This window comes from Pseudophryne corroboree, chromosome 11 (genome assembly GCF_028390025.1).
Source record: "Pseudophryne corroboree isolate aPseCor3 chromosome 11, aPseCor3.hap2, whole genome shotgun sequence".
In the NCBI taxonomy this organism is placed as follows: domain Eukaryota; kingdom Metazoa; phylum Chordata; class Amphibia; order Anura; family Myobatrachidae; genus Pseudophryne; species Pseudophryne corroboree.
Genome location: NC_086454.1, coordinates 336,798,603 through 336,822,182, shown reverse-complemented (window position 1 = coordinate 336,822,182; position 23,580 = coordinate 336,798,603). Strand labels below are relative to the sequence as shown.

Here is a 23,580-nt window from a genome sequence, read left to right as displayed (position 1 = left end):
TCACTGCATGATTGAGGCAATGAAAGAGGTGTTAAATATTTCTGATTTACATCCAGGTACCACAAAAAAGGGTATTATGTTTGGGGAGAAAAAACTACCTGTAGTCTTTCCCCCGTCAGATGAATTAAATGAAGTGTGTGAAGAAGCGTGGGCTTCCCCTGATAAGAAATTGGTAATTCCTAAGAAGCTACTAATGGCGTTCCCTTTCCCGCCAGAGGATAGGTTACGTTGGGAAACACCCCCGAGGGTGGATAAAGCGCTCACACGTTTGTCTAAAAAGGTGGCACTACCGTCCCAGGATACGGCCGCCCTTAAGGAACCTGCTGATAGAAAGCAGGAGGCCATCCTGAAGTCTGTATATACACACTCAGGCATTATACTCAGACCAGCAATTGCGTCAGCATGGATGTGCAGTGCTGCCGCTGCATGGTCAGATAACCTGTCAGAAAATATTGACACACTAGACAGAGACACGATCCTGTTAACAATTGACCATATCAAAGACTCAGTCTTATACATGAGAGATGCACAGAGGGAAATCTGCCGGCTGGCATCTAAAGTAAGTGCATTATCCATCTCTGCTAGGAGATGCTTATGGACTCGCCAGTGGACTGGAGATGCAGATTCCAAAAGGCACATGGAAGTTTTGCCTTATAAGGGGGAGGAATTATTTGGGGATGGTCTCTCCGACCTAGTTTCCACAGCAACGTCTGGGAAGTCAGCATTTTTACCTCATGTCCCCTCACAGCCTAAGAAGGCGCCATTTTATCAGGTTCAGTCCTTTCGGTCCCAGAAAAACAAGCGGGGAAAAGGAGGGTCTTTTCTGTCAAGAGGCAGAGGCAGGGGAAAAAGGCTGCAGCAAACAGCAGGTTCCCAGGAACAAAAGTCCTCCCCCGCTTCCTCTTCCAAGTCCGCCGCATGACGGTGGGGCTCCACAGGCGGAGCCAGGTACGGTGGGGGCCCGCCTCAGGAATTTCAGCGATCAGTGGGCTCGCTCACAGGTGGATCCCTGGATCCTTCAAATAGTATCTCAGGGATACAGGCTGGAATTCGAGGCGACTCCACCCCGCCGTTTCCTAAAATCCGCCTTGCCGATTGCTCCCTCAGACAGGGAGGCGGTGCTAGCAGCGATTCACAAGCTGTATTCCCAGCAGGTGATAATCAAGGTACCCCTACTTCAACAAGGCCGGGGTTACTATTCCACACTATTTGTGGTGCCGAAACCGGACGGTTCGGTGAGACCTATTTTAAATTTGAAATCCTTGAACACATACATAAAAAAATTCAAGTTCAAGATGGAATCGCTCAGGGCGGTTATTGCAAGCCTGGACGAGGGGGATTACATGGTATCCCTGGACATCAAGGATGCTTACCTGCATGTCCCCATTTACAATTCTCACCAGGAGTACCTCAGATTTGTGGTACAGGCAGGGCCGGTGCAAGGTTTCTGGGCACCCTAGGCAAAATTTGTCCTGTCACCCATCCCGTCACCTGTGCCACGGTTTCAGCTGTATCCTAGCTCCTCTGTACCGCTTCCCCCTTCCCGTCACCTGTGTCCTGGGTCTCCTGTCCCACTTAGCCCAATCCCATTACCTGTAACCCTTGTCCCAATCCCATCACCTGTATCCCAGCTCCTCTGTACCACCTCCCCCCATCCCGTCACCTGTGTCGAGGCTACTGTGCCACTTTCTCCCATCCTATCATCTGTATCCTGACTCCTCTGTGCCACTTCCCCCATCCCATCATCCATTTCCAAACTCTTCTGTATCACTTTCTCGCTTTCTCCCATTCCGCCACCTGTATCCTTGCTCCTTTGTGCTGCTTCCCCTATACCATCATCCGTTTCCTGTCTTGTTTGTGCCGTTTTCTCCCATCCTGTCACTTGTGTTCCGTCTCCTCTGTGCCGCTTCCCCCCAACCTGTCACCTGCAAATCTGCACCTCTGTGTCACTCCCCTCTACCCTGTCACCTGTATCCCGGCTTCTCTGTGCCACCTCCTCCCATAGTGTCACCTGTGTCCTGGCTCCTATTTACAGCTTCCCCCCATTCTGTCATCTGTATCCCGGCTCCCCTGTGCCGCTTTCTCCCCATCCCGTCACCTGTATCCCGGCTCTTCTGTGCCACTTACCACCCATCCCATTATGTGTATCCCGGCTCCTCTATGCCGCTTACCACCCATCCCATCACCTATATCCTGGCTCCTCTGTGCTGCACCTGGGACTAAGGGGTCTATTCATTAAGAAAATGAAAACTGAATTGTTACTTATCACTATACATCGCATGGCTTCGATCCGATGTACAGCTGTAATAAGTAGCAATTCATGTATACTCACCCTTCCGTTGAAGCGCTGCGAAATCCGGGGGTCCAGCGGTGACGGCTTCTGCAGGCAGTCCCCTCTCCAATGCGCGGAGCCAGCCGGTGGGTCCCCATGCGCATGCGCCACCTGTTGACCTCCTGGCAGGCAGCAGTGGCTTCTTGGAGGTCGGGAGGCTGAGCCAGCATCGAGTGCGGACAGAGAGCAGGGAAGCACTGAGCTTCCATGCCGTCTCTGCACCACATTTCAGGTTACACCATCCTGAGATGGTGAACCTGAACTCCATGGAGAAGCAGAAAGCAGAGCTTTCCACTCCTTCATGAATCGCACTCACCATACAAAAGTATGGTGATGCGATTCAGGCACAGAGCGGGAATGCCGCTGGGGAAGTCGGGGACTGCTCCCCGGTAACCCACTGTGTGGATTGCACAAGGCAGAGAAAAGCCCTGTTTAATGCAAAACTGGGCTTTTTTCTGCTACTTGAATAGACCCCTTACAGCCCTATCTACAGTACATGTTAATCATCAATACATCCTCTTAATGAGTTCCCACAAAATATTAGTGCAGCCTCCCCTCCCCCCCTCCCACACACACATACACATAAATTTAAGTCACCCATAAATAACATCAATATACCAAAATAAAACATTAATGCATGACTCCATAATAGTACTACACCCCCACCCCACATGATATTGCTGCAATACCCGCCTCCCCAGATTATATTAATAGACCCCAGATTACATGCAAATGCCTCAATAAAAATAAATGAATGAAATATATATATATATATCACCATAAGATACTTACCTCTGCTTGAAGGAGGTCCTGTAGTCTCCTGTCAGTCATCATCATGGTCCCCCCATACTGTAGAACTGCAGAAGACTATAGTATAGCACTGCAGGCTCAAGACAGTCAGAATGAAGGCTCGAAAAGGGGCGGAGCCTGAGGGAGGAGGCGAAGCCTCGGGAGGGGAAGGAGAACATTGGAGGCTGGTCCCGGGGGACTGTGCAGAGAAGGAAAGGGGGCGGACGGAGGGCACCGCTGCTGCTGGCTGCACCAGACATGTCAGGCTGTGACATGTCTGCAGACTCAGCAAGACAGCAGTTCGGAAGTGCGGGAGCGGCGGCCGCTGGTTATGCAAACCACAGCCGCCGCCAGTGATAAGTAAAATAAGGATGTCTCTTTAAGAGACACCCTTATGATGCCAGCAGCCTCAGAGCCGCCCGCTCAGGTGCCGGCGCCCTTAGGCAGCTGCCTAAAGCTGCCTAATGGTAGCGCCGGCTCTGGGTACAGGATTGCCATTACCAATTCCAGACGCTGCCGTTTGGACTCTCCACGGCACCGAGGGTATTTACCAAGGTTATGGTGGAAATGATGATACTCCTTCGAAAAAAGGGAGTTTTTAATTATCCCATACTTGGACGATCTCCTAATAAAGGCACGATCCAAGGAACAGTTGTTAGTGGGAGTAGCACTATCTCAGGAAGTGCTGAGCCAGCACGGCTGGATTCTGAATATCCCAGTCACAGCTGGTCCCCACGACACATCTAATGTTCCTGGGAATGATTCTGGACACGGCCCAGAAAAAAGTGTTTCTCCCGGAGGAGAAAGCCAGGGAGTTGTCTTCTCTAGTCAGAGACCTCCTAAAACCAAAACAGGTATCGGTGCATCACTGCACGCGGGTCCTGGGAAAGATGGTAGCTTCTTACGAAGCAATTCCATTCGGCAGGTTCCATGCCAGAATTTTTCAGTGGGACCTGTTGGACAAGTGGTCCGGATCGCATCTTCAGATGCATCGTTTAATAACCCTGTCTCCACGAACCAGGGTGTCTCTTCTGTGGTGGCTGCACAGTGCTCATCTTCTGGAGGGCCGCAGATTCGGCATACAGGACTGGGTCCTGGTGACCACGGATGCCAGCCTACGAGGCTGGGGGGCAGTCACAAAGGGAAGAAATTTCCAAGGACTATGGTCAAGTCAGGAGACTGCCCTTCACATAAATATTCTGGAACTAAGGGCCATTTACAATGCCCTAAGTCAAGCAAAATCCCTGCTCCTACACCAGCCGGTGCTGATCCAGTCAGACAACATCACGGCAGTCGCCCATGTGAATCGACAGGGCGGCACAAGAAGCAGGACGGCGATGGCAGAAGCCACAAAAATTCTCCGATGGGCGGAGAATCATGTACTAGCACTGTCAGCAGTGTTCATCCCGGGAGTGGACAACTGGGAAGCAGACTTTCTCAGCAGGCACGACCTCCACCCGGGAGAGTGGGGACTTCATCCAGAAGTCTTCCAAATGATTGTAAATCAATGGGGTCGTCCACAGGTGGACATGATGGCGTCCCGCCTAAACAAAAAACTAGAGAAGTATTGCGCCAGGTCAAGAGACCCTCAGGCGATAGCTGTGGACGCTCTAGTGACACCGTGGGTGTACCGGTCAGTTTATGTGTTCCCTCCTCTACCTCTCATACCAAAGGTATTGAGAATAATAAGAAAGCGAGGAGTAAACACAATTCTCGTGGTTCCGGATTGGCCGAGAAGAGCGTGGTACCCGGAACTTCAAGAGATGATCTCAGAGGACCCGTGGTCTCTGCCGCTCAGACAGGACCTGCTGCAGCAGGGCCCCTGTCTGTTCCAAGACTTACCGCGGCTGCGTTTGACGGCATGGCGGTTGAACGCCGGATCCTGAAGGAAAAGGGCATTCCGGAGGAAGTCATTCCTACGCTTATTAAAGCCAGGAAAGAGGTCACAGCAACTCATTATCACCGCATATGGCGGAGGTATGTTGCATGGTGTGAGGCCGAAAAGGCCCCAACGGAGGAATTTCAACTAGGTCGATTTCTGCATTTCCTGCAAGCAGGAGTGAATATGGGCCTAAAACTGGGCTCCATTAAGGTACAGATCTCGGCTCTGTCAATTTTCTTTCAAAAAGAACTAGCTTCAGTACCTGAAGTACAGACATTTGTTAAAGGAGTGCTGCATATTCAGCCCCCGTTTGTGCCCCCCGTGGCACCTTGGGATCTCAACGTGGTGTTGAGTTTCTTAAAATCACATTGGTTTGAACCACTAAAAACCGTGGATCTGAAATATCTCACGTGGAAGGTGGTTATGTTATTGGCCTTGGCTTCTGCCAGGCGAGAATCAGAATTTATGGATAGGGCAGAATTGAGGACTCGTCCCCAGTTTCTCCCAAAGGTGGTGTCAGCGTTTCACCTGAACCAGCCTATTGTGGTGCCTGCGGCTACTAGGGACTTGGAGGACTCCAAGTTGCTAGACGTTGTCAGGGCACTGAAAATATATGTTTCCAGAACGGCTAGAGTCAGAAAATCTGACTCGCTGTTTATCCTGTATGCACCCAACAAGCTGGGTGCTCCTGCTTCTAAGCAGACTATTGCTCGTTGGATTTGTAGTACAATTCAGCTTGCACATACTGTGGCAGGCCTGCCACAGCCAAAATCTGTCAATGCCCATTCCACAAGGAAGGTGGGCTCATCTTGGGCGGCTGCCCGAGGGGTCTCGGCTTTACAACTTTGCCGAGCTGCTACTTGGTCAGGGGCAAACACGTTTGCAAAATTCTATAAATTTGATACCCTGGCTGAGGAGGACCTGGAGTTCTCTCATTCGGTGCTGCAGAGTCATCCGCACTCTCCCGCCCGTTTGGGAGCTTTGGTATAATCCCCATGGTCCTTACGGAGTTCCCAGCATCCACTAGGACGTCAGAGAAAATAAGAATTTACTCACCGGTAATTCTATTTCTCGTAGTCCGTAGTGGATGCTGGGCGCCCATCCCAAGTGCGGATTGTCTGCAATACTTGTACATAGTTATTGTTAACTAAATCGGGTTATTGTTGAGCCATCTGTTGAGAGGCTCTATTGGTTCATACTGTTAACTGTGTTTCATATCACGAGTTGTACGGTGTGATTGGTGTGGCTGGTATGAGTCTTACCCGGGATTCAAAATCCTTCCTTATTGTGTACGCTCGTCCGGGCACAGTACCTAACTGAGGCTTGGAGGAGGGTCATAGTGGGAGGAGCCAGTGCACACCAGGTAGTCTAAGATCTTTCTAGAGTGCCCAGCCTCCTTCGGAGCCCGCTATTCCCCATGGTCCTTACGGAGTTCCCAGCATCCACTACGGACTACGAGAAATAGAATTACCGGTGAGTAAATTCTTATTTTCAGTGCTGTGGTGGCCATTTTTCCCACGTGGGTTGGGTCTCCAGCTACAGTGGCACAAGAGCCTTACATCCCAACTCTGTGCTGCTGGTGACCCTGCTCCTACCACTATATAACTCTCAGCCTGTGGCTTCCTGTATTAGTGTGACAGCAGCCTGACATCCCAACTCTGTGCTGCTGGGGACCCTGCTCCTGTCACTATATAACTCTCAGTCTGTGGCTTCCTGTATCAGTGTGACAGCAGCCTGACATCCCTACTCTGTGCTGCTGGGGATCCTGCTCCTGCCACTATATAACTCTCAGCCTGTGGCTTTCTGTATCAGTGTGACAGCAGCCTGACATCCCTACTCTGTGCTGCTGGGGACCCTGCTCCTACCACTATATAACTCTCAGCCTGTGGCTTCCTGTATCAGTGTGACAGCAGCCTGACATCCCTACTCTGTGCTGCTGGGGACCCTGCTCCTACCACTATATAACTCTCAGCCTGTGGCTTCCTGTATCAGTGTGACAGCAGCCTGACATCCCTACTCTGTGCTGCTGGGGACCCTGCTCCTGCCACTATATAACTCTCAGCCTGTGGCTTCCTGTATCAGTGTGACAGCAGCCTGACATCCCAACTCTGTGCTGCTGGTGACCCTGCTCCTACCGCTATATAACTCTCAGCCTGTGGCTTCCTGTATTAGTGTGACAGCAGCCTGATATCACTACTCTGTGCTGCTGGGGACCCTGCTCCTACCACTATATAACTCTCAGCCTGTGGCTTCCTGTATCAGTGTGACAGCAGCCTGATATCACTACTCTGTGCTGCTGGGGACCCTGCTCCTACCACTATATAACTCTCAGCCTGTGGCTTCCTGTATCAGTGTGACAGGAGCCTGACATCCCTACTCTGTGCTGCTGGGGATCCTGCTCCTGCCACTATATAACTCTCAGCCTGTGGCCTCCGGTATCAGTGTGACAGCAGCCTGACATCACTACTCTGTGCTGCTGAGGACCCTGCTCCTTCCACTATATAACTCTCAGTCTGTGGCTTCCTGTATCAGTGTGACAGCAGCCTGACATCCCTACTATGTGCTGCTGGGGACCCTGCTCCTACCACTATATAACTCTCAGCCTGTGGCTTCCTGTATCAGTGTGACAGGAGCCTGACATCACTACTCTGTGCTGCTGGGGACCCTGCTCCTACCACTATATAACTCTCAGCCTGTGGCTTCATGTATCAGTGTGACAGCAGCCTGACATCCCTACTCTGTGCTGCTGGGGACCCTGCTCCTACCACTATATAACTCTCAGTCTGTGGCTTCCTGTATCAGTGTGACAGCAGCCTGACATCACTACTCTGTGCTGCTGGGGACCCTGCTCCTACCACTATATAACTCTCAGCCTGTGGCTTCATGTATCAGTGTGACAGCAGCCTGACATCCCTACTCTGTGCTGCTGGGGACCCTGCTCCTACCACTATATAACTCTCAGTCTGTGGCTTCCTGTATCAGTGTGACAGCAGCCTGACATCCCTACTCTGTGCTGCTGGGGACCCTGCTCCTGTCACTATATAACTCTCAGTCTGTATCTTCCTGTATCAGTGTGACAGCAGCCTGACATCACTACTCTGTGCTGCTGGGGACCCTGCTCCTACCGCTATATAACTCTCAGCCTGTGGCTTCCTGTATTAGTGTGACAGCAGCCTGATATCACTACTCTGTGCTGCTGGGGACCCTGCTCCTACCACTATATAACTCTCAGCCTGTGGCTTCCTGTATCAGTGTGACAGCAGCCTGATATCACTACTCTGTGCTGCTGGGGACCCTGCTCCTACCACTATATAACTCTCAGCCTGTGGCTTCCTGTATCAGTGTGACAGGAGCCTGACATCCCTACTCTGTGCTGCTGGGGATCCTGCTCCTGCCACTATATAACTCTCAGCCTGTGGCCTCCGGTATCAGTGTGACAGCAGCCTGACATCACTACTCTGTGCTGCTGAGGACCCTGCTCCTTCCACTATATAACTCTCAGTCTGTGGCTTCCTGTATCAGTGTGACAGCAGCCTGACATCCCTACTATGTGCTGCTGGGGACCCTGCTCCTACCACTATATAACTCTCAGCCTGTGGCTTCCTGTATCAGTGTGACAGGAGCCTGACATCACTACTCTGTGCTGCTGGGGACCCTGCTCCTACCACTATATAACTCTCAGCCTGTGGCTTCATGTATCAGTGTGACAGCAGCCTGACATCCCTACTCTGTGCTGCTGGGGACCCTGCTCCTACCACTATATAACTCTCAGTCTGTGGCTTCCTGTATCAGTGTGACAGCAGCCTGACATCACTACTCTGTGCTGCTGGGGACCCTGCTCCTACCACTATATAACTCTCAGCCTGTGGCTTCATGTATCAGTGTGACAGCAGCCTGACATCCCTACTCTGTGCTGCTGGGGACCCTGCTCCTACCACTATATAACTCTCAGTCTGTGGCTTCCTGTATCAGTGTGACAGCAGCCTGACATCCCTACTCTGTGCTGCTGGGGACCCTGCTCCTGTCACTATATAACTCTCAGTCTGTATCTTCCTGTATCAGTGTGACAGCAGCCTGACATCACTACTCTGTGCTGCTGGGGACCCTGCTCCTACCACTATATAACTCTCAGTCTGTGGCTTCCTGTATCAGTGTGACAGCAGCCTGACATCACTACTCTGTGCTGCTGGGGACCCTGCTCCTACCACTATATAACTCTCAGCCTGTGGCTTCCTGTATCAGTGTGACAGCAGCCTGACATCCCTACTCTGTGCTGCTGGGGACCCTGCTCCTGCCACTATATAACTCTCAGCCTGTAGCTTCCTGTATCAGTGTGACAGCAGCCTGACATCCCTACTCTGTGCTGCTGGGGACCCTGCTCCTACCACTATATAACTCTCAGCCTGTGGCTTCCTGTATCAGTGTGACAGCAGCCTGACATCCCTACTCTGTGCTGCTGGGGACCCTGCTCCTACCACTATATAACTCTCAGTCTGTATCTTCCTGTATCAGTGTGCAGCAGCCTGACATCACTACTCTGTACTGCTGAGGACCCTGCTCCTACCACTATATAACTCTCAGTCTGTGGCTTCCTGTATCAGTGTGACAGCAGCGTGACATCACTACTCTGTGCTGCTGGGGACCCTGCTCCTACCACTATATAACTCTCAGCCTGTCGCTTCCTGTATCAGTGTGACAGGAGCCTGACATCCCTACTCTGTGCTGCTGGGGACCCTGCTCCTACCACTATATAACTCTCAGTCTGTGGCTTCCTGTATCAGTGTGACAGCAGCCTGACATCACTACTCTGTGCTGCTGGGGACCCTGCTCCTACCACTATATAACTCTCAGCCTGTGGCTTCATGTATCAGTGTGACAGCAGCCTGACATCCCTACTCTGTACTGCTGGGGACCCTGCTCCTTCCACTATATAACTCTCAGCCTGTAGCTTCCTGTATCAGTGTGACAGCAGCCTGACATCCCTACTCTGTGCTGCTGGGGACCCTGCTCCTACCACTATATAACTCTCAGCCTGTGGCTTCCTGTATCAGTGTGACAGCAGCCTGACATCCCTACTCTGTGCTGCTGGGGACCCTGCTCCTTCCACTATATAACTCTCAGCCTGTAGCTTCCTGTATCAGTGTGACAGCAGCCTGACATCCCTACTCTGTGCTGCTGGGGACCCTGCTCCTACCACTATATAACTCTCAGCCTGTGGCTTCCTGTATCAGTGTGACAGCAGCCTGACATCACTACTCTGTGCTGCTGGGGACCCTGCTCCTACCACTATATAACTCTCAGCCTGTCGCTTCCTGTATCAGTGTGACAGGAGCCTGACATCCCTACTCTGTGCTGCTGGGGACCCTGCTCCTCCCACTATATAACTCTCAGTCTGTGGCTTCCTGTATCAGTGTGACAGCAGCGTGACATCACTACTCTGTGCTGCTGGGGACCCTGCTCCTACCACTATATAACTCTCAGCCTGTGGCTTCCTGTATCAGTGTGACAGCAGCCTGACATCCCTACTCTGTGCTGCTGGGGACACTGCTCCTACCACTATATAACTCTCAGCCTGTCGCTTCCTGTATCAGTGTGACAGGAGCCTGACATCCCTACTCTGTGCTGCTGGGGACCCTGCTCCTCCCACTATATAACTCTCAGCCTGTGGCTTCCTGTATCAGTGTGACAGCAGCCTGACATCCCTACTCTGTGCTGCTGGGGACCCTGCTCCTGCCACTATATAACTCTCAGCCTGTGGCTTCCTGTATCAGTGTGACAGCAGCCTGACATCACTACTCTGTGCTGCTGGGGACCCTGCTCCTGCCACTATATAACTCTCAGCCTGTGGCTTCCTGTATCAGTGTGACAGGAGCCTGACTTCCCTACTCTGTGCTGCTGGAGACCCTGCTCCTACCACTATAGAACTCTCAGCCTGTGGCTTCCTGTATCAGTGTGACAGCAGCCTGACCCTGCTCCTGCCACTATATAATATCTCTGTATCAGTGAGTATGTAGCTGCTACCATTTGTTGCCTTCCATATAATCACTGTTCTCTTCCTCCTGTTACAGAAGCGTCAGCTGGTGAGTGAGACAGGTAAGGACGATGCATGGTCATGAAATTGTGTGTGGTGGGGGGGCAGATGTACAGTCACTCGGGCAATTGAAGGGGGGGGGCAGATGTACAGTCACTCGGGCAATTGGGGGGAGGGGGACAGCAGATGTACGGTCACATGAGGGAAATGGGGGGCAGATGTACGGTCACATCGGAGAATTGTGGGGGCACATGCATGGTTACATCAGGGAATTGGGAGGCAGATGTATGGTTACATGGGGGAAGTGGGGGGGCAGATGTATTGTCACATCGGGGAATTGGGGGGCAGATGTATGATCACATCAGGGAATTGGGGGGCAGATGTATGGGCATGTCGGGGAATTGGGGGGCAGATGTATGGTCACATTGGGGGGCCGATGTATGGTCACATCGGTTAATTGGGGGGCAGATGTATGGTCACATTGGGGGGCAGATGTATGGTCACATCGGGGAATTGGGGGGCAGATGTATGGTCATATTGGGGTCAGATGTATGGTCACATTGGGGAATTGGGCGGCAGATGTATGGTCACATTAGGGGGCAGATGTATGGTCACATCGGGGAATTGGGGGGCAGATGTATGGTCACATTGGGGTCAGATGTATGGTCACAACGGGGAATTGGGGGGCAGCTGTATGGTCACATCGTGGAAGTGGGGGAGCAGATGTATGGTCACATTGAGGGGCAGATGTATGGTCACATCGGGGATTTGTGGGGGCAGATGCATGGTTACATCAAGGAATTGTGGGGCAGATGTATGGTCACATCTGGGAATCGGGGGCTGATGTATGGTCACATCGCGGTATTGGGGGGCAGATGTATGGTCACATGGGGGAATTGGGGGGGGCAGATGTATGGTCACATCGCGGTATTGGGGGGCAGATGTATGGTCACATGGGGGAATTGGGGGGGCAGATGTATGGTCACATCACGGTATTGGGGGGCAGATGTATGGTCACATCGCGGTATTGGGGGGGCAGATGTATGGTCACATGGGGGAATTGGGGGGGCAGATGCATGGTTACATCAGGGAATTGGGGGCAGATGTATGGTCACATGGGGGTATTGGGGGGCAGATGTATGGGGGCTGTTACACAGACAATCAGTATATACTGTATGTACCAGCAGGAATACATCGGGACATACCGTCACCTAGGATTACAGCCGACGCCTCGCTCTTACACCACTGTAATTGTCTTGTAGGTTTATGGTGATTAAAATTTGTTTTCTCTTTAGTGGAAAAAAGAACGGAGAATGGAGCCACGGAGCAGACGGACAGGTGAGCCCTGTATCCCCGGTTATACACCCATCACGCTATATACATTGCTGGGCTTACCATACTGTCCCTATACACCGGACGCTCATGAAGCACACCGGCTCTGTGGCTGGGGTGCTACTTGATATACCAGCTGTCGGGATCCCGGCGCTCAGCATACTGACGCCGGAATCCCAACAGCTGGTATACCGACAACTAACTTTCCTCTTGGGGTGTCCACGACACCCCTGGAAGTAGAATAAATACCATGGCGCGCATAGCGTACCACCGTCCTTGCAGCGTGGCGAGCGCGGTGGTAGGGATCCTGGCGCCGGGATATCAAGCGCCGGCAATTCATACTACACCCCTGTGGCTGTATCCCTGCATGTCACGTGGTGTAATCAGCCACAGAACCTGTGTAATCTATGTGTGTCCCGGTGTAAAGGGACAGTATGGTAAGCGTAGGTGTGTCACAGAGTGTGCGCTCAGTGTGTAATACTGGCTTAGTATGTGTGAGAAGAATGGCTGCCATGTAAGTGTCCTGCGTTCTGCGCTGCGGAGGAGCTTCTGATAGAATGGAGTTTACAGCCCAACACAAGCAAGGAGGCAAGCAGGGCTGGAATAACCCTTGGCCCGGGGCAATTAAGCCTGGGGCATCTGGGGGAAGGTGGGGGGGGGGTTTATATTAGATTGTGTATGCCTCCCAAAATGACCCATTCCAGGAGGGACAAACTGCTCTGTACCCGGACGCCCTTCTTATGTATGATTGGCGTCACCTGTGATGAACTATTTAATTGATAAGAAAGGTGTTTCAGCACAGGTGACACCAATCATAACTTAAGAGGTAAGTCCAGGTAGAGAGCACTGTGTCCCTTCTAGAGCGGGCCATGGTGGGAGGTGTGGATTGTGTATAAACCAATGGTGTATAATAGATTTAAACTAATAGTTTAATAATAATTATAAGAATTTAATTTCTTAATAATAATAATTGACTCGCTGTTCTACCCGGTCTTCGCACGGAGTTTCTGACTTTCTCGGTTGAGCGTTAGTAATTTGGTAAATCTATGGAGATGTAAATGTGAGACGTCTTAATGTAAGTAAATGTTAATCCATGGTTCTTGCGTTACCCGGGGAACGCCCGTAGCAGATACGGTAAAAAGTGACAGGACTATTTTTGTACTTTATAAAATTCTACACACTGGAGGCACAATCCAAATTTTGATCCGATTGTCTGTTTGGGCGTTATTGTACCCGCAACGCAAGCCACGCATTTGTAATGACGTCATTATGTCAACCCCCTTTTCATTGTTTATTACAGTTCTAAATATGTAGTTTTCCTATTTCTCACCTGCAGAATTCCTTTGTTACATTTCATCTTCCTAACATATCGTGAAGTGAGAGAATTAGTGATGAGTCAGTCAACGAGTGAGGGCATTATATATATATATATATATATATATATATATATATAATGCCTGGGTACTGTTTATAGCTCCACCTAATTGAGAAACGACTATTTTATAAAGTTTTCTTGTAGTGAAACAAAGACAACTTATACAACCTTAAAATATACAGAGAAAAATAAAATCTATAATTCATCTTTGTACTACTTACAAACTGGGACAGGACTCAGGAGGACTCTGTGTGTTTTTATCTCTAAACCCGAATGCTCTCATTAGATAACAGGTTACACAGGCCTCAGACTCCCAGGCGGGTAGGAGGAGAAGCTGGGATCCCTGTATCACTCACAGCTCTCTCCACCCTCCATCGGTAGCTCATGAAACCTAATACTCCTGTGTCTCTGCCTGCACTGCATACTGTCCTGCTTGCATTCTGGCATCCTGGTTCTGCTGCTGCACAAGAGGGAGATCTAGTGATGTCAGTGTGCTCTGGTCGAGGGGCCCCCTGACAGAGGGTGTCTTTTTGTCTAACTTTTTTTTAATTTTGTTTATTTAATCATTGTATGTAATTTATTCTCAGATTCTGAGTGGCAGGATGCAGGAGCTGTGATACTATGGGTGGCAGGTTGCAGGGGCTGTGATGCTCTACCTGTGTCCAGCCACCTACCCTCTACCTGTGTCCAGCCACCTATCACCTGTCCTCTACCTGTTTCCAGCCACCTACCACCTGTCCTCTACCTCTATCCAGCCACCTATCACCTGTCCTCTACCTGTTTTCAGCCACCTACCACCTGTCCTCTGCCTGTTTCCAGCCACCTACCACCTGTCCTCTACCTGTTTCCAGCCACCTACCACCTGTCCTCTACCTGTGTCTAGCCATCTATCACCCGTCCTCTACGTGGGTCCAGCCACCTATCACCTGTCCTCTACCTGTCCCCAACCACCTATCACCTGTCCTCTACCTGTGTCCAGCCACCTATCACTTGTCCTCTACCTGTGTCCAGCCACCAGTCACATACCCTCTGCCTGTGTCCAGCCACCTATCACCTACCCTCTACCTGTGTCCTGCTACCTATCACCTGTCCTCTACCTGTGTCCAGCCACCTATCACCTGTCCTCTACCTGTGTCCAGCCACCTATCACCTGTCCTCTACCTGTGTCCGGCCACCTATCACCTGTCCTCTACGTAGGTCCAGCCACCTATCACCTGTCCTCTACCTGTGTCCAGCCACCTTTCACCTACCCTCTGCCTGTGTCCAGCCACCTATCACATGTCCTCTACCTGTGTCCAGCCACCTATCACCTGTCCTCTACCTGTGTCCAGCCACCTATCACCTGTCCTCTACCTGGGTCCAGCCACCTATCACCTGTCCTCTGCCTGTGTCCAGCCACCTATAACCTGTCATCTACCTGTGTCCAGCCACCTATCACCTGTCCTCTACGTGGGTCTAGCCACCTATCACATTTCCTTTACCTGTGTCCAGCCACCTATTACCTGTCCTCTACGTGGGTCCAGCCATCTATCACCTGTCCTCTACCTGTGTCCTGCTACCTTTCACCTGTCCTCTACCTGTGTCCAGCCACCTATCACCTGTCATCTACCTGTGTCCAGCCACCTCTCACCTGTCCTCTACGTGGGTCCAGCCACCTATCACCTGTCCTCTACGTAAGTCCAGCCACCTATCACCTGTCCTCTACCTGTGTCCAGCCACCTATCACCTGTCCTCTACCTGTGTCCAGCCACCTTTCACCTACCCTCTGCCTGTGTCCAGCCACCTATCACCTGTCCTCTGCCTGTTTCCAGCCACCTACCACCTGTTCTCTACCTGTTTCCAGCCACCTACCACCTGTCCTCTACCTGTGTCTAGCCATCTATCACCCGTCCTCTACGTGGGTCCAGCCACCTATCACCTGTCCTCTACCTGTGTCCAGCCACCTATCACCTGTCCTCTACCTGTGTCCAGCCACCTATCACCTGTCCTCTACCTGTGTCCAGCCACCTTTCACCTGTCCTCTACGTGGGTCCAGCCACCTATCACCTGTCCTCTATGTAAGTCCAGCCACCTATCACCTGTCCTCTACCTGTGTCCAGCCACCTATCACCTGTCCTCTACCTGTGTCCAGCCACCTTTCACCTACCCTCTGCCTGTGTCCAGCCACCTATCACCTGTCCTCTTCCTGTGTCCAGCCATCTATCACCCGTCCTCTACGTGGGTCCAGCCACCTATCACCTGTCCTCTACCTGTGCCCAACCACCTATCACCTGTCCTCTACCTGTGTCCAGCCACCTATCACTTGTCCTCTACCTGTGTCCAGCCACCAGTCACCTACCCTCTGCCTGTGTCCAGCCACCTATCACCTACCCTCTACCTGTGTCCTGCTACCTATCACCTGTCCTCTACCTGTGTCCAACCACCTATCACCTGTCATCTACCTGTGTCCAGCCACCTATCACCTGTCCTCTACCTGTGTCCGGCCACCTATCACCTGTCCTCTACGTAGGTCCAGCCACCTATCACCTGTCCTCTGTCTCCAGCCACCTATCACCTGTCCTCTACCTGTGTCCAGCCACCTTTCACCTACCCACTGCCTGTGTCCAGCCACCTATCACATGTCCTCTACCTGTGTCCAGCCACCTATCACCTGTCCTCTACCTGTGTCCAGCCACCTATCACCTGTCCTCTACCTGTATCCAGCCACCTATCACCTGTCCTCTGCCTGTGTCCAGCCACCTATCACCTGTCATCTACCTGTGTCCAGCCACCTATCACCTGTCCTCTACGTGGGTCTAGCCACTTATCACCTTTCCTTTACCTGTGTCCAGCCACCTATCACCTGTCCTCTACGTGGGTTCAGCCACCTATCACCTGTCCTCTACCTGTGTCCTGCTACCTTTCACCTGTCCTCTACCTGTGTCCAGCCACCTATCACCTGTCATCTACCTGGGTCCAGCCACCTATCACCTGTCCTCTACGTAAGTCCAGCCACCTATCACCTGTCCTCTACCTGTGTCCAGCCACCTATCACCTGTCCTCTACCTGTGTCCAGCCACCTTTCACCTACCCTCTGCCTGTGTCCAGCCACCTACCACCTGTCCTCTACCGGTTTCCAGCAACCTACCACCTGTCCTCTACCTGTGTCTAGCCATCTATCACCCGTCCTCTACGTGGGTCCAGCCACCTATCACCTGTCCTCTACCTGTGTCCAGCCACCTATCACCTGTCCTCTACCTGTGTCCAGCCACCTATCACCTGTCCTCTACCTGTGTCCAGCCACCTTTTACCTGTCCTCTACGTGGGTCCAGCCACCTATCACCTGTCCTCTACGTAAGTCCAGCCACCTATCACCTGTCCTCTACCTGTGTCCAGCCACCTATCACCTGTCCTCTACCTGTGTCCAGCCACCTTTCACCTACCCTCTGCCTGTGTCCAGCCACCTATCACCTGTCCTCTTCCTGTGTCCAGCCACCTATCACCTGTCCTCTACCTGTGTCCAGCCACCTATCACCTGTCCTCTACCTGTGTCCAGCCACCTATCACCTGTCCTCTACCTGTGTCCAGCCACCTATCACCTGTCCTCTACCTGTGTCCAGCCACCTATCACCTGTCCTCTACCTGTGTCCAGCCACCTTTCACCTGTCCTCTACGTGGGTCCAGCCACCTATCACCTGTCCTCTACGTAAGTCTAGCCACCTATCACCTGTCCTCTACCTGTGTCCAGCCACCTATCACCTGTCCTCTACCTGTGTCCAGCCACCTATCACCTGTCCTCTACCTGTGTCCAGCCACCTTTCACCTACCCTCTGCCTGTGTCCAGCCACCTATCACCTGTCCTCTTCCTGTGTCCAGCCACCTATCACCTGTCCTCTACCTGTGTCCAGCCACCACCTATCACCTGTCCTCTACCTGTGTCCAGCCACCTATCACATGTCCTCTACCTGTGTCCAGCCACCTATCACCTGTCCTCTACCTGTGTCCAGCCACCTTTCACCTACTCTCTGCCTTTGTCCAGCCACATATCACCTGTCCTCTACCTGTGTCCAGCCACCTATCACCTGTCCTCTACCTGTGTCCAGCCACCTTTCACCTACCCTCTACCTGTGTCCAGCCACCTATCACCTACCCTCTACCTGTGTCCTGCTACCTATCACCTGTCCTCTACCTGTGTCCAACCACCTATCACCTGTCATCTACCTGTGTCCAGCTACCTATCACCTGTCCTCTACCTGTGTCCGGCCACCTATCACCTGTTCTCTACGTAGGTCCAGCCACCTATCACCTGTCCTCTGTCTCCAGCCACCTATCACATGTCCTCTACCTGTGTCCAGCCACCTTTCACCTACCCTCTGCCTGTGTCCAGCCACCTATCACATGTCCTCTACCTGTGTCCAGCCACCTATCACCTGTCCTCTACCTGTGTCCAGCCACCTATCACCTGTCCTCTACCCGTGTCCAGCCACCTATCACCTGTCCTCTGCCTGTGTCCAGCCACCTATCACCTGTCATCTACCTGTGTCCAACCACCTATCACCTGTCATCTACCTGTGTCCAGCCACCTATCACCTGTCCTCTACCTGTGTCCGGCCACCTATCACCTGTTCTCTACGTAGGTCCAGCCACCTATCACCTGTCCTCTGTCTCCAGCCACCTATCACCTGTCCTCTACCTGTGTCCAGCCACCTTTCACCTACCCACTGCCTGTGTCCAGCCACCTATCACATGTCCTCTACCTGTGTTCAGCCACCTATCACCTGTCCTCTACCTGTGTCCAGCCACCTATCACCTGTCCTCTACGTGGGTCTAGCCACCTATCACCTTTCCTTTACCTGTGTCCAGCCACCTATCACCTGTCCTCTACGTGGGTCCAGCCACCTATCACCTGTCCTCTACCTGTGTCCTGCTACCTTTCACCTGTCCTCTACCTGTGTCCAGCCACCTATCACCTGTCATCTACCTGGGTCCAGCCACCTATCACCTGTCCTCTACGTAAGTCCAGCCACCTATCACCTGTCCTCTACCTGTGTCCAGCCACCTATCACCTGTCCTCTACCTGTGTCCAGCCACCTTTCACCTACCCTCTGCCTGTGTCCAGCCACCTATCACCTGTCCTCTGCCTGTTTCCAGCCACCTACCACCTGTCCTCTACCTGTTTCCAGCAACCTACCACCTGTCCTCTACCTGTGTCTAGCCACCTATCACCCGTCCTCTACGTGGGTCCAGCCACCTATCACCTGTCCTCTACCTGTGTCCAGCCACCTATCACCTGTCCTCTACCTGTGTCCAGCCACCTATCACCTGTCCTCTACCTGTGTCCAGCCACCTTTCACCTGTCCTCTACGTGGGTCCAGCCACCTATCACCTGTCCTCTACGTAAGTCCAGCCACCTATCACCTGTCCTCTACCTGTGTCCAGCCACCTATCACCTGTCCTCTACCTGTGTCCAGCCACCTATCACCTGTCCTCTACCTGTGTCCAGCCACCTTTCACCTACCCTCTGCCTGTGTCCAGCCACCTATCACCTGTCCTCTTCCTGTGTCCAGCCACCTATCACCTGTCCTCTACCTGTGTCCAGCCACCTATCACCTGTCCTCTACCTGTGTCCAGCCACCTATCACCTGTCCTCTACCTGTGTCCAGCCACCTATCACCTGTCCTCTACCTGTGTCCAGCCACCTATCACCTGTCCTCTACCTGTGTCCAGCCACCTATCACCTGTCCTCTACCTGTGTCCAGCCACCTATCACCTGTCCTCTACCTGTGTCCAGCCACCTTTCACCTACTCTCTGCCTGTGTCCAGCCACTTATCACCTGTCCTCTACCTGTGTCCAGCCACCTATCACCTGTCCTCTACCTGTGTCCAGCCACCTTTCACCTACCCTCTGCCTGTGTCCAGCCACCTTTCACCTACCCTCTACCTGTGTCCTGCTACCTATCACCTACTCTACCTGTGTCCAGCCACCTATCACCTGTCCTCTACCTGTGTCCAGCCACCTATCACCTGTCCTCTACCTGTGCTTAGCCACCTATCACCTGTCCTCTACCTGTGTCCAGCCACCTATCACATGTCCTCTACCTGTGTCCAGCCACCTATCACCTGTCCTCTACCTGTGTCCAGCCACCTTTCACCTACTCTCTGCCTTTGTCCAGCCACATATCACCTGTCCTCTACCTGTGTCCAGCCACCTATCACCTGTCCTCTACCTGTGTCCAGCCACCTTTCACCTACCCTCTGCCTGTGTCCAGCCACCTATCACCTACCCTCTACCTGTGTCCTGCTACCTATCACCTGTCCTCTACCTGTGTCCAACCACCTATCACCTGTCATCTACCTGTGTCCAGCCACCTATCACCTGTCCTCTACCTGTGTCCGGCCACCTATCACCTGTTCTCTACGTAGGTCCAGCCACCTATCACCTGTCCTCTGTCTCCAGCCACCTATCACATGTCCTCTACCTGTGTCCAGCCACCTTTCACCTACCCTCTGCCTGTGTCCAGCCACCTATCACATGTCCTCTACCTGTGTCCAGCCACCTATCACCTGTCCTCTACCTGTGTCCAGCCACCTATCACCTGTCCTCTACCTGTGTCCAGCCACCTATCACCTGTCCTCTGCCTGTGTTCAGCCACCTATCACCTGTCATCTACCTGTGTCCAACCACCTATCACCTGTCATCTACCTGTGTCCAGCCACCTATCACCTGTCCTCTACCTGTGTCTGGCCACCTATCACCTGTCCTCTACGTAGGTCCAGCCACCTATCACCTGTCCTCTGTCTCCAGCCACCTATCACCTGTCCTCTACCTGTGTCCAGCCACCTTTCACCTACCCACTGCCTGTGTCCAGCCACCTATCACATGTCCTCTACCTGTGTCCAGCCACCTATCACCTGTCCTCTACCTGTGTCCAGCCACCTATCACCTGTCCTCTACGTGGGTCTAGCCACCTATCACCTTTCCTTTACCTGTGTCCAGCCACCTATCACCTGTCCTCTACGTGGGTCCAGCCACCTATCACCTGTCCTCTACCTGTGTCCTGCTACCTTTCACCTGTCCTCTACCTGTGTCCAGCCACCTATCACCTGTCCTCTACCTGTGTCCTGCTACCTTTCACCTGTCCTCTACCTGTGTCCAGCCACCTATCACCTGTCCTCTACGTAAGTCCAGCCACCTATCACCTGTCCTCTACCTGTGTCCAGCCACCTATCACCTGTCCTCTACCTGTGTCCAGCCACCTTTCACCTACCCTCTGCCTGTGTCCAGCCACCTATCACCTGTCCTCTGCCTGTTTCCAGCCACCTACCACCTGTCCTCTACCTGTTTCCAGCAACCTACCACCTGTCCTCTACCTGTGTCTAGCCACCTATCACCCGTCCTCTACGTGGGTCCAGCCACCTATCACCTGTCCTCTACCTGTGTCCAGCCACCTATCACCTGTCCTCTACCTGTGTCCAGCCACCTATCACCTGTCCTCTACCTGTGTCCAGCCACCTTTCACCTGTCCTCTACGTGGGTCCAGCCACCTATCACCTGTCCTCTACGTAAGTCCAGCCACCTATCACCTGTCCTCTACCTGTGTCCAGCCACCTATCACCTGTCCTCTACCTGTGTCCAGCCACCTATCACCTGTCCTCTACCTGTGTCCAGCCACCTTTCACCTACCCTCTGCCTGTGTCCAGCCACCTATCACCTGTCCTCTTCCTGTGTCCAGCCACCTATCACCTGTCCTCTACCTGTGTCCAGCCACCTATCACCTGTCCTCTACCTGTGTCCAGCCACCTATCACCTGTCCTCTACCTGTGTCCAGCCACCTATCACCTGTCCTCTACCTGTGTCCAGCCACCTATCACCTGTCCTCTACCTGTGTCCAGCCACCTATCACCTGTCCTCTACCTGTGTCCAGCCACCTTTCACCTACTCTCTGCCTGTGTCCAGCCACCTATCACCTGTCCTCTTCCTGTGTCCAGCCACCTATCACCTGTCCTCTACCTGTGTCCAGCCACCTATCACCTGTCCTCTACCTGTGTCCAGCCACCTATCACCTGTCCTCTACCTGTGTCCAGCCACCTTTCACCTACTCTCTGCCTGTGTCCAGCCACCTATCACCTGTCCTCTACCTGTGTCCAGCCACCTATCACCTGTCCTCTACCTGTGTCCAGCCACCTTTCACCTACCCTCTACCTGTGTCCAGCCACCTTTCACCTACCCTCTACCTGTGTCCTGCTACCTATCACCTCCTCTACCTGTGTCCAGCCACCTATCACCTGTCCTCTACCTGTGTCCAGCCACCTATCACCTGTCCTCTACCTGTGCTTAGCCACCTATCACCTGTCCTCTACCTGTGTCCAGCCACCTATTACCTTTCCTCTACCTGTGTCCAGCCACCTATCACCTGTCCTCTTCCTGTAACCGATTGCTTATTTTGGGAATGTGGTATAGTCACATATTGAGCTGTTTCTAACATTGATCTTTCCCAGTGGTCCTGCTCTGGGAGTCCTTTCATGGTTATCTCAGGGCTTGGAGAAGGTAGTCCCTCAGCCATCCTGGAGCCAGAGGAAAATGTCTGAACCCAGTGCTGTGGTTGTGGAACAGGTCAGTGTCTCTCTATATGTTGGTTCTGATAATGCTGCGCAGCAGGAGACAACTATTATTACATGTATGCTTGGAGAAGGCCTTATGAAAGCACCAGCTGTAGTCCCTCGTGCGAATATGGGCATACAGGACACATGTAATACACACAGTCCCGGTGTCACCTCACTCTCAGAACACGTGTAATACACACCGTCCCGGTGTCACCTCACTCTCAGAACACATGTAATACAGACAGTCCCAGTGTCCCCTCACTCTCAGGACACATAATACACATAGTCACGGTGTCACCTCACTCTCAGGACACATGTTATACAGACAGTTCCGGTGTCTCCTCATTTTCAGAACACTTGTAATGCAGACAGTCCCGGTGTCCCCTCACTCTCAGAACACATGTAATACAGACAGTCCCGGTGTCCCCTCACTCTCAGGACACATAATACACATAGTAACGGTGTCATCTCACTCTCAGGACACATGTAATACAGACATTCCCGGAATTCCCTCACTCTCAGAACACATGTAATACACACAGTCTCGGGGTCCCCTCACTCTCAGGACACATGTAATACAGACAGTCCCGGTGTCACCTCACTCTCAGGACACATGTAATACAGACAGTCCCAGTGTCCACTCACTCTCAGGACACGTGTAATACAGTCAGTCCCGGTGTCTCCTCACTCTCAGAACACATGTAATACACACAGTCCCGGTGTCACCTCACTCTCAGAACACATGTAATACAGACAGTCCCGGGGTCCCCTCACTCTCAGGACACATGTAATACAGACAGTCCTGGTGTCTCCTCACTCTCAGTACACATGTAATACAGACAGTCTCAGTGTCCCCTCTCTCTCAGGACACATGTAATACAGACAGTCCCGGTGTCACCTCACTTTCAGAACACATGTAATACAGACAGTCCCGGTGTCCTCTCATCTCAGGACACATGTAATACAGACAGTCCCGGTGTCCCCTCACTTGCAGGACACATGTAATACAGACAGTCCCGGTGTCCCCTCACTCTCAGAACACATGTAATACAGACAGTCCTGATGTCCCCTCACTCTCAGGACACATGAAATACAGACAGTCCCGGTGTCACCTCACTCTCAGAACACATGTAATACAGACAGTCCCGGTGTCCCCTCATTCTCAGGACACATGTAATACAGACAGTCCCGGTGTCACCTCACTTTCAGAACACATGTAATACAGACATTCCCGGTGTCTCCTCACTCTCAGGACA

The 23,580-nt window shown here is 52.4% G+C and overlaps 1 protein-coding gene across 2 annotated transcripts in view; it reads left to right on the top strand.

Annotated features, from left to right (window-relative positions):
• Positions 1-23,580, top strand: part of LOC134969699 (myb-like protein X) — a 235,040-nt gene that overhangs the window by 27,275 nt on the left and 184,185 nt on the right. For both annotated transcript variants that reach the window (XM_063945819.1, XM_063945820.1), the window contains 3 exons: positions 11,072-11,096; positions 12,330-12,372; positions 22,220-22,334. In XM_063945819.1, the coding sequence (XP_063801889.1) occupies positions 11,072-11,096; positions 12,330-12,372; positions 22,220-22,334 (183 nt within the window). The remainder of the gene's footprint in view (positions 1-11,071; positions 11,097-12,329; positions 12,373-22,219; positions 22,335-23,580) is intronic.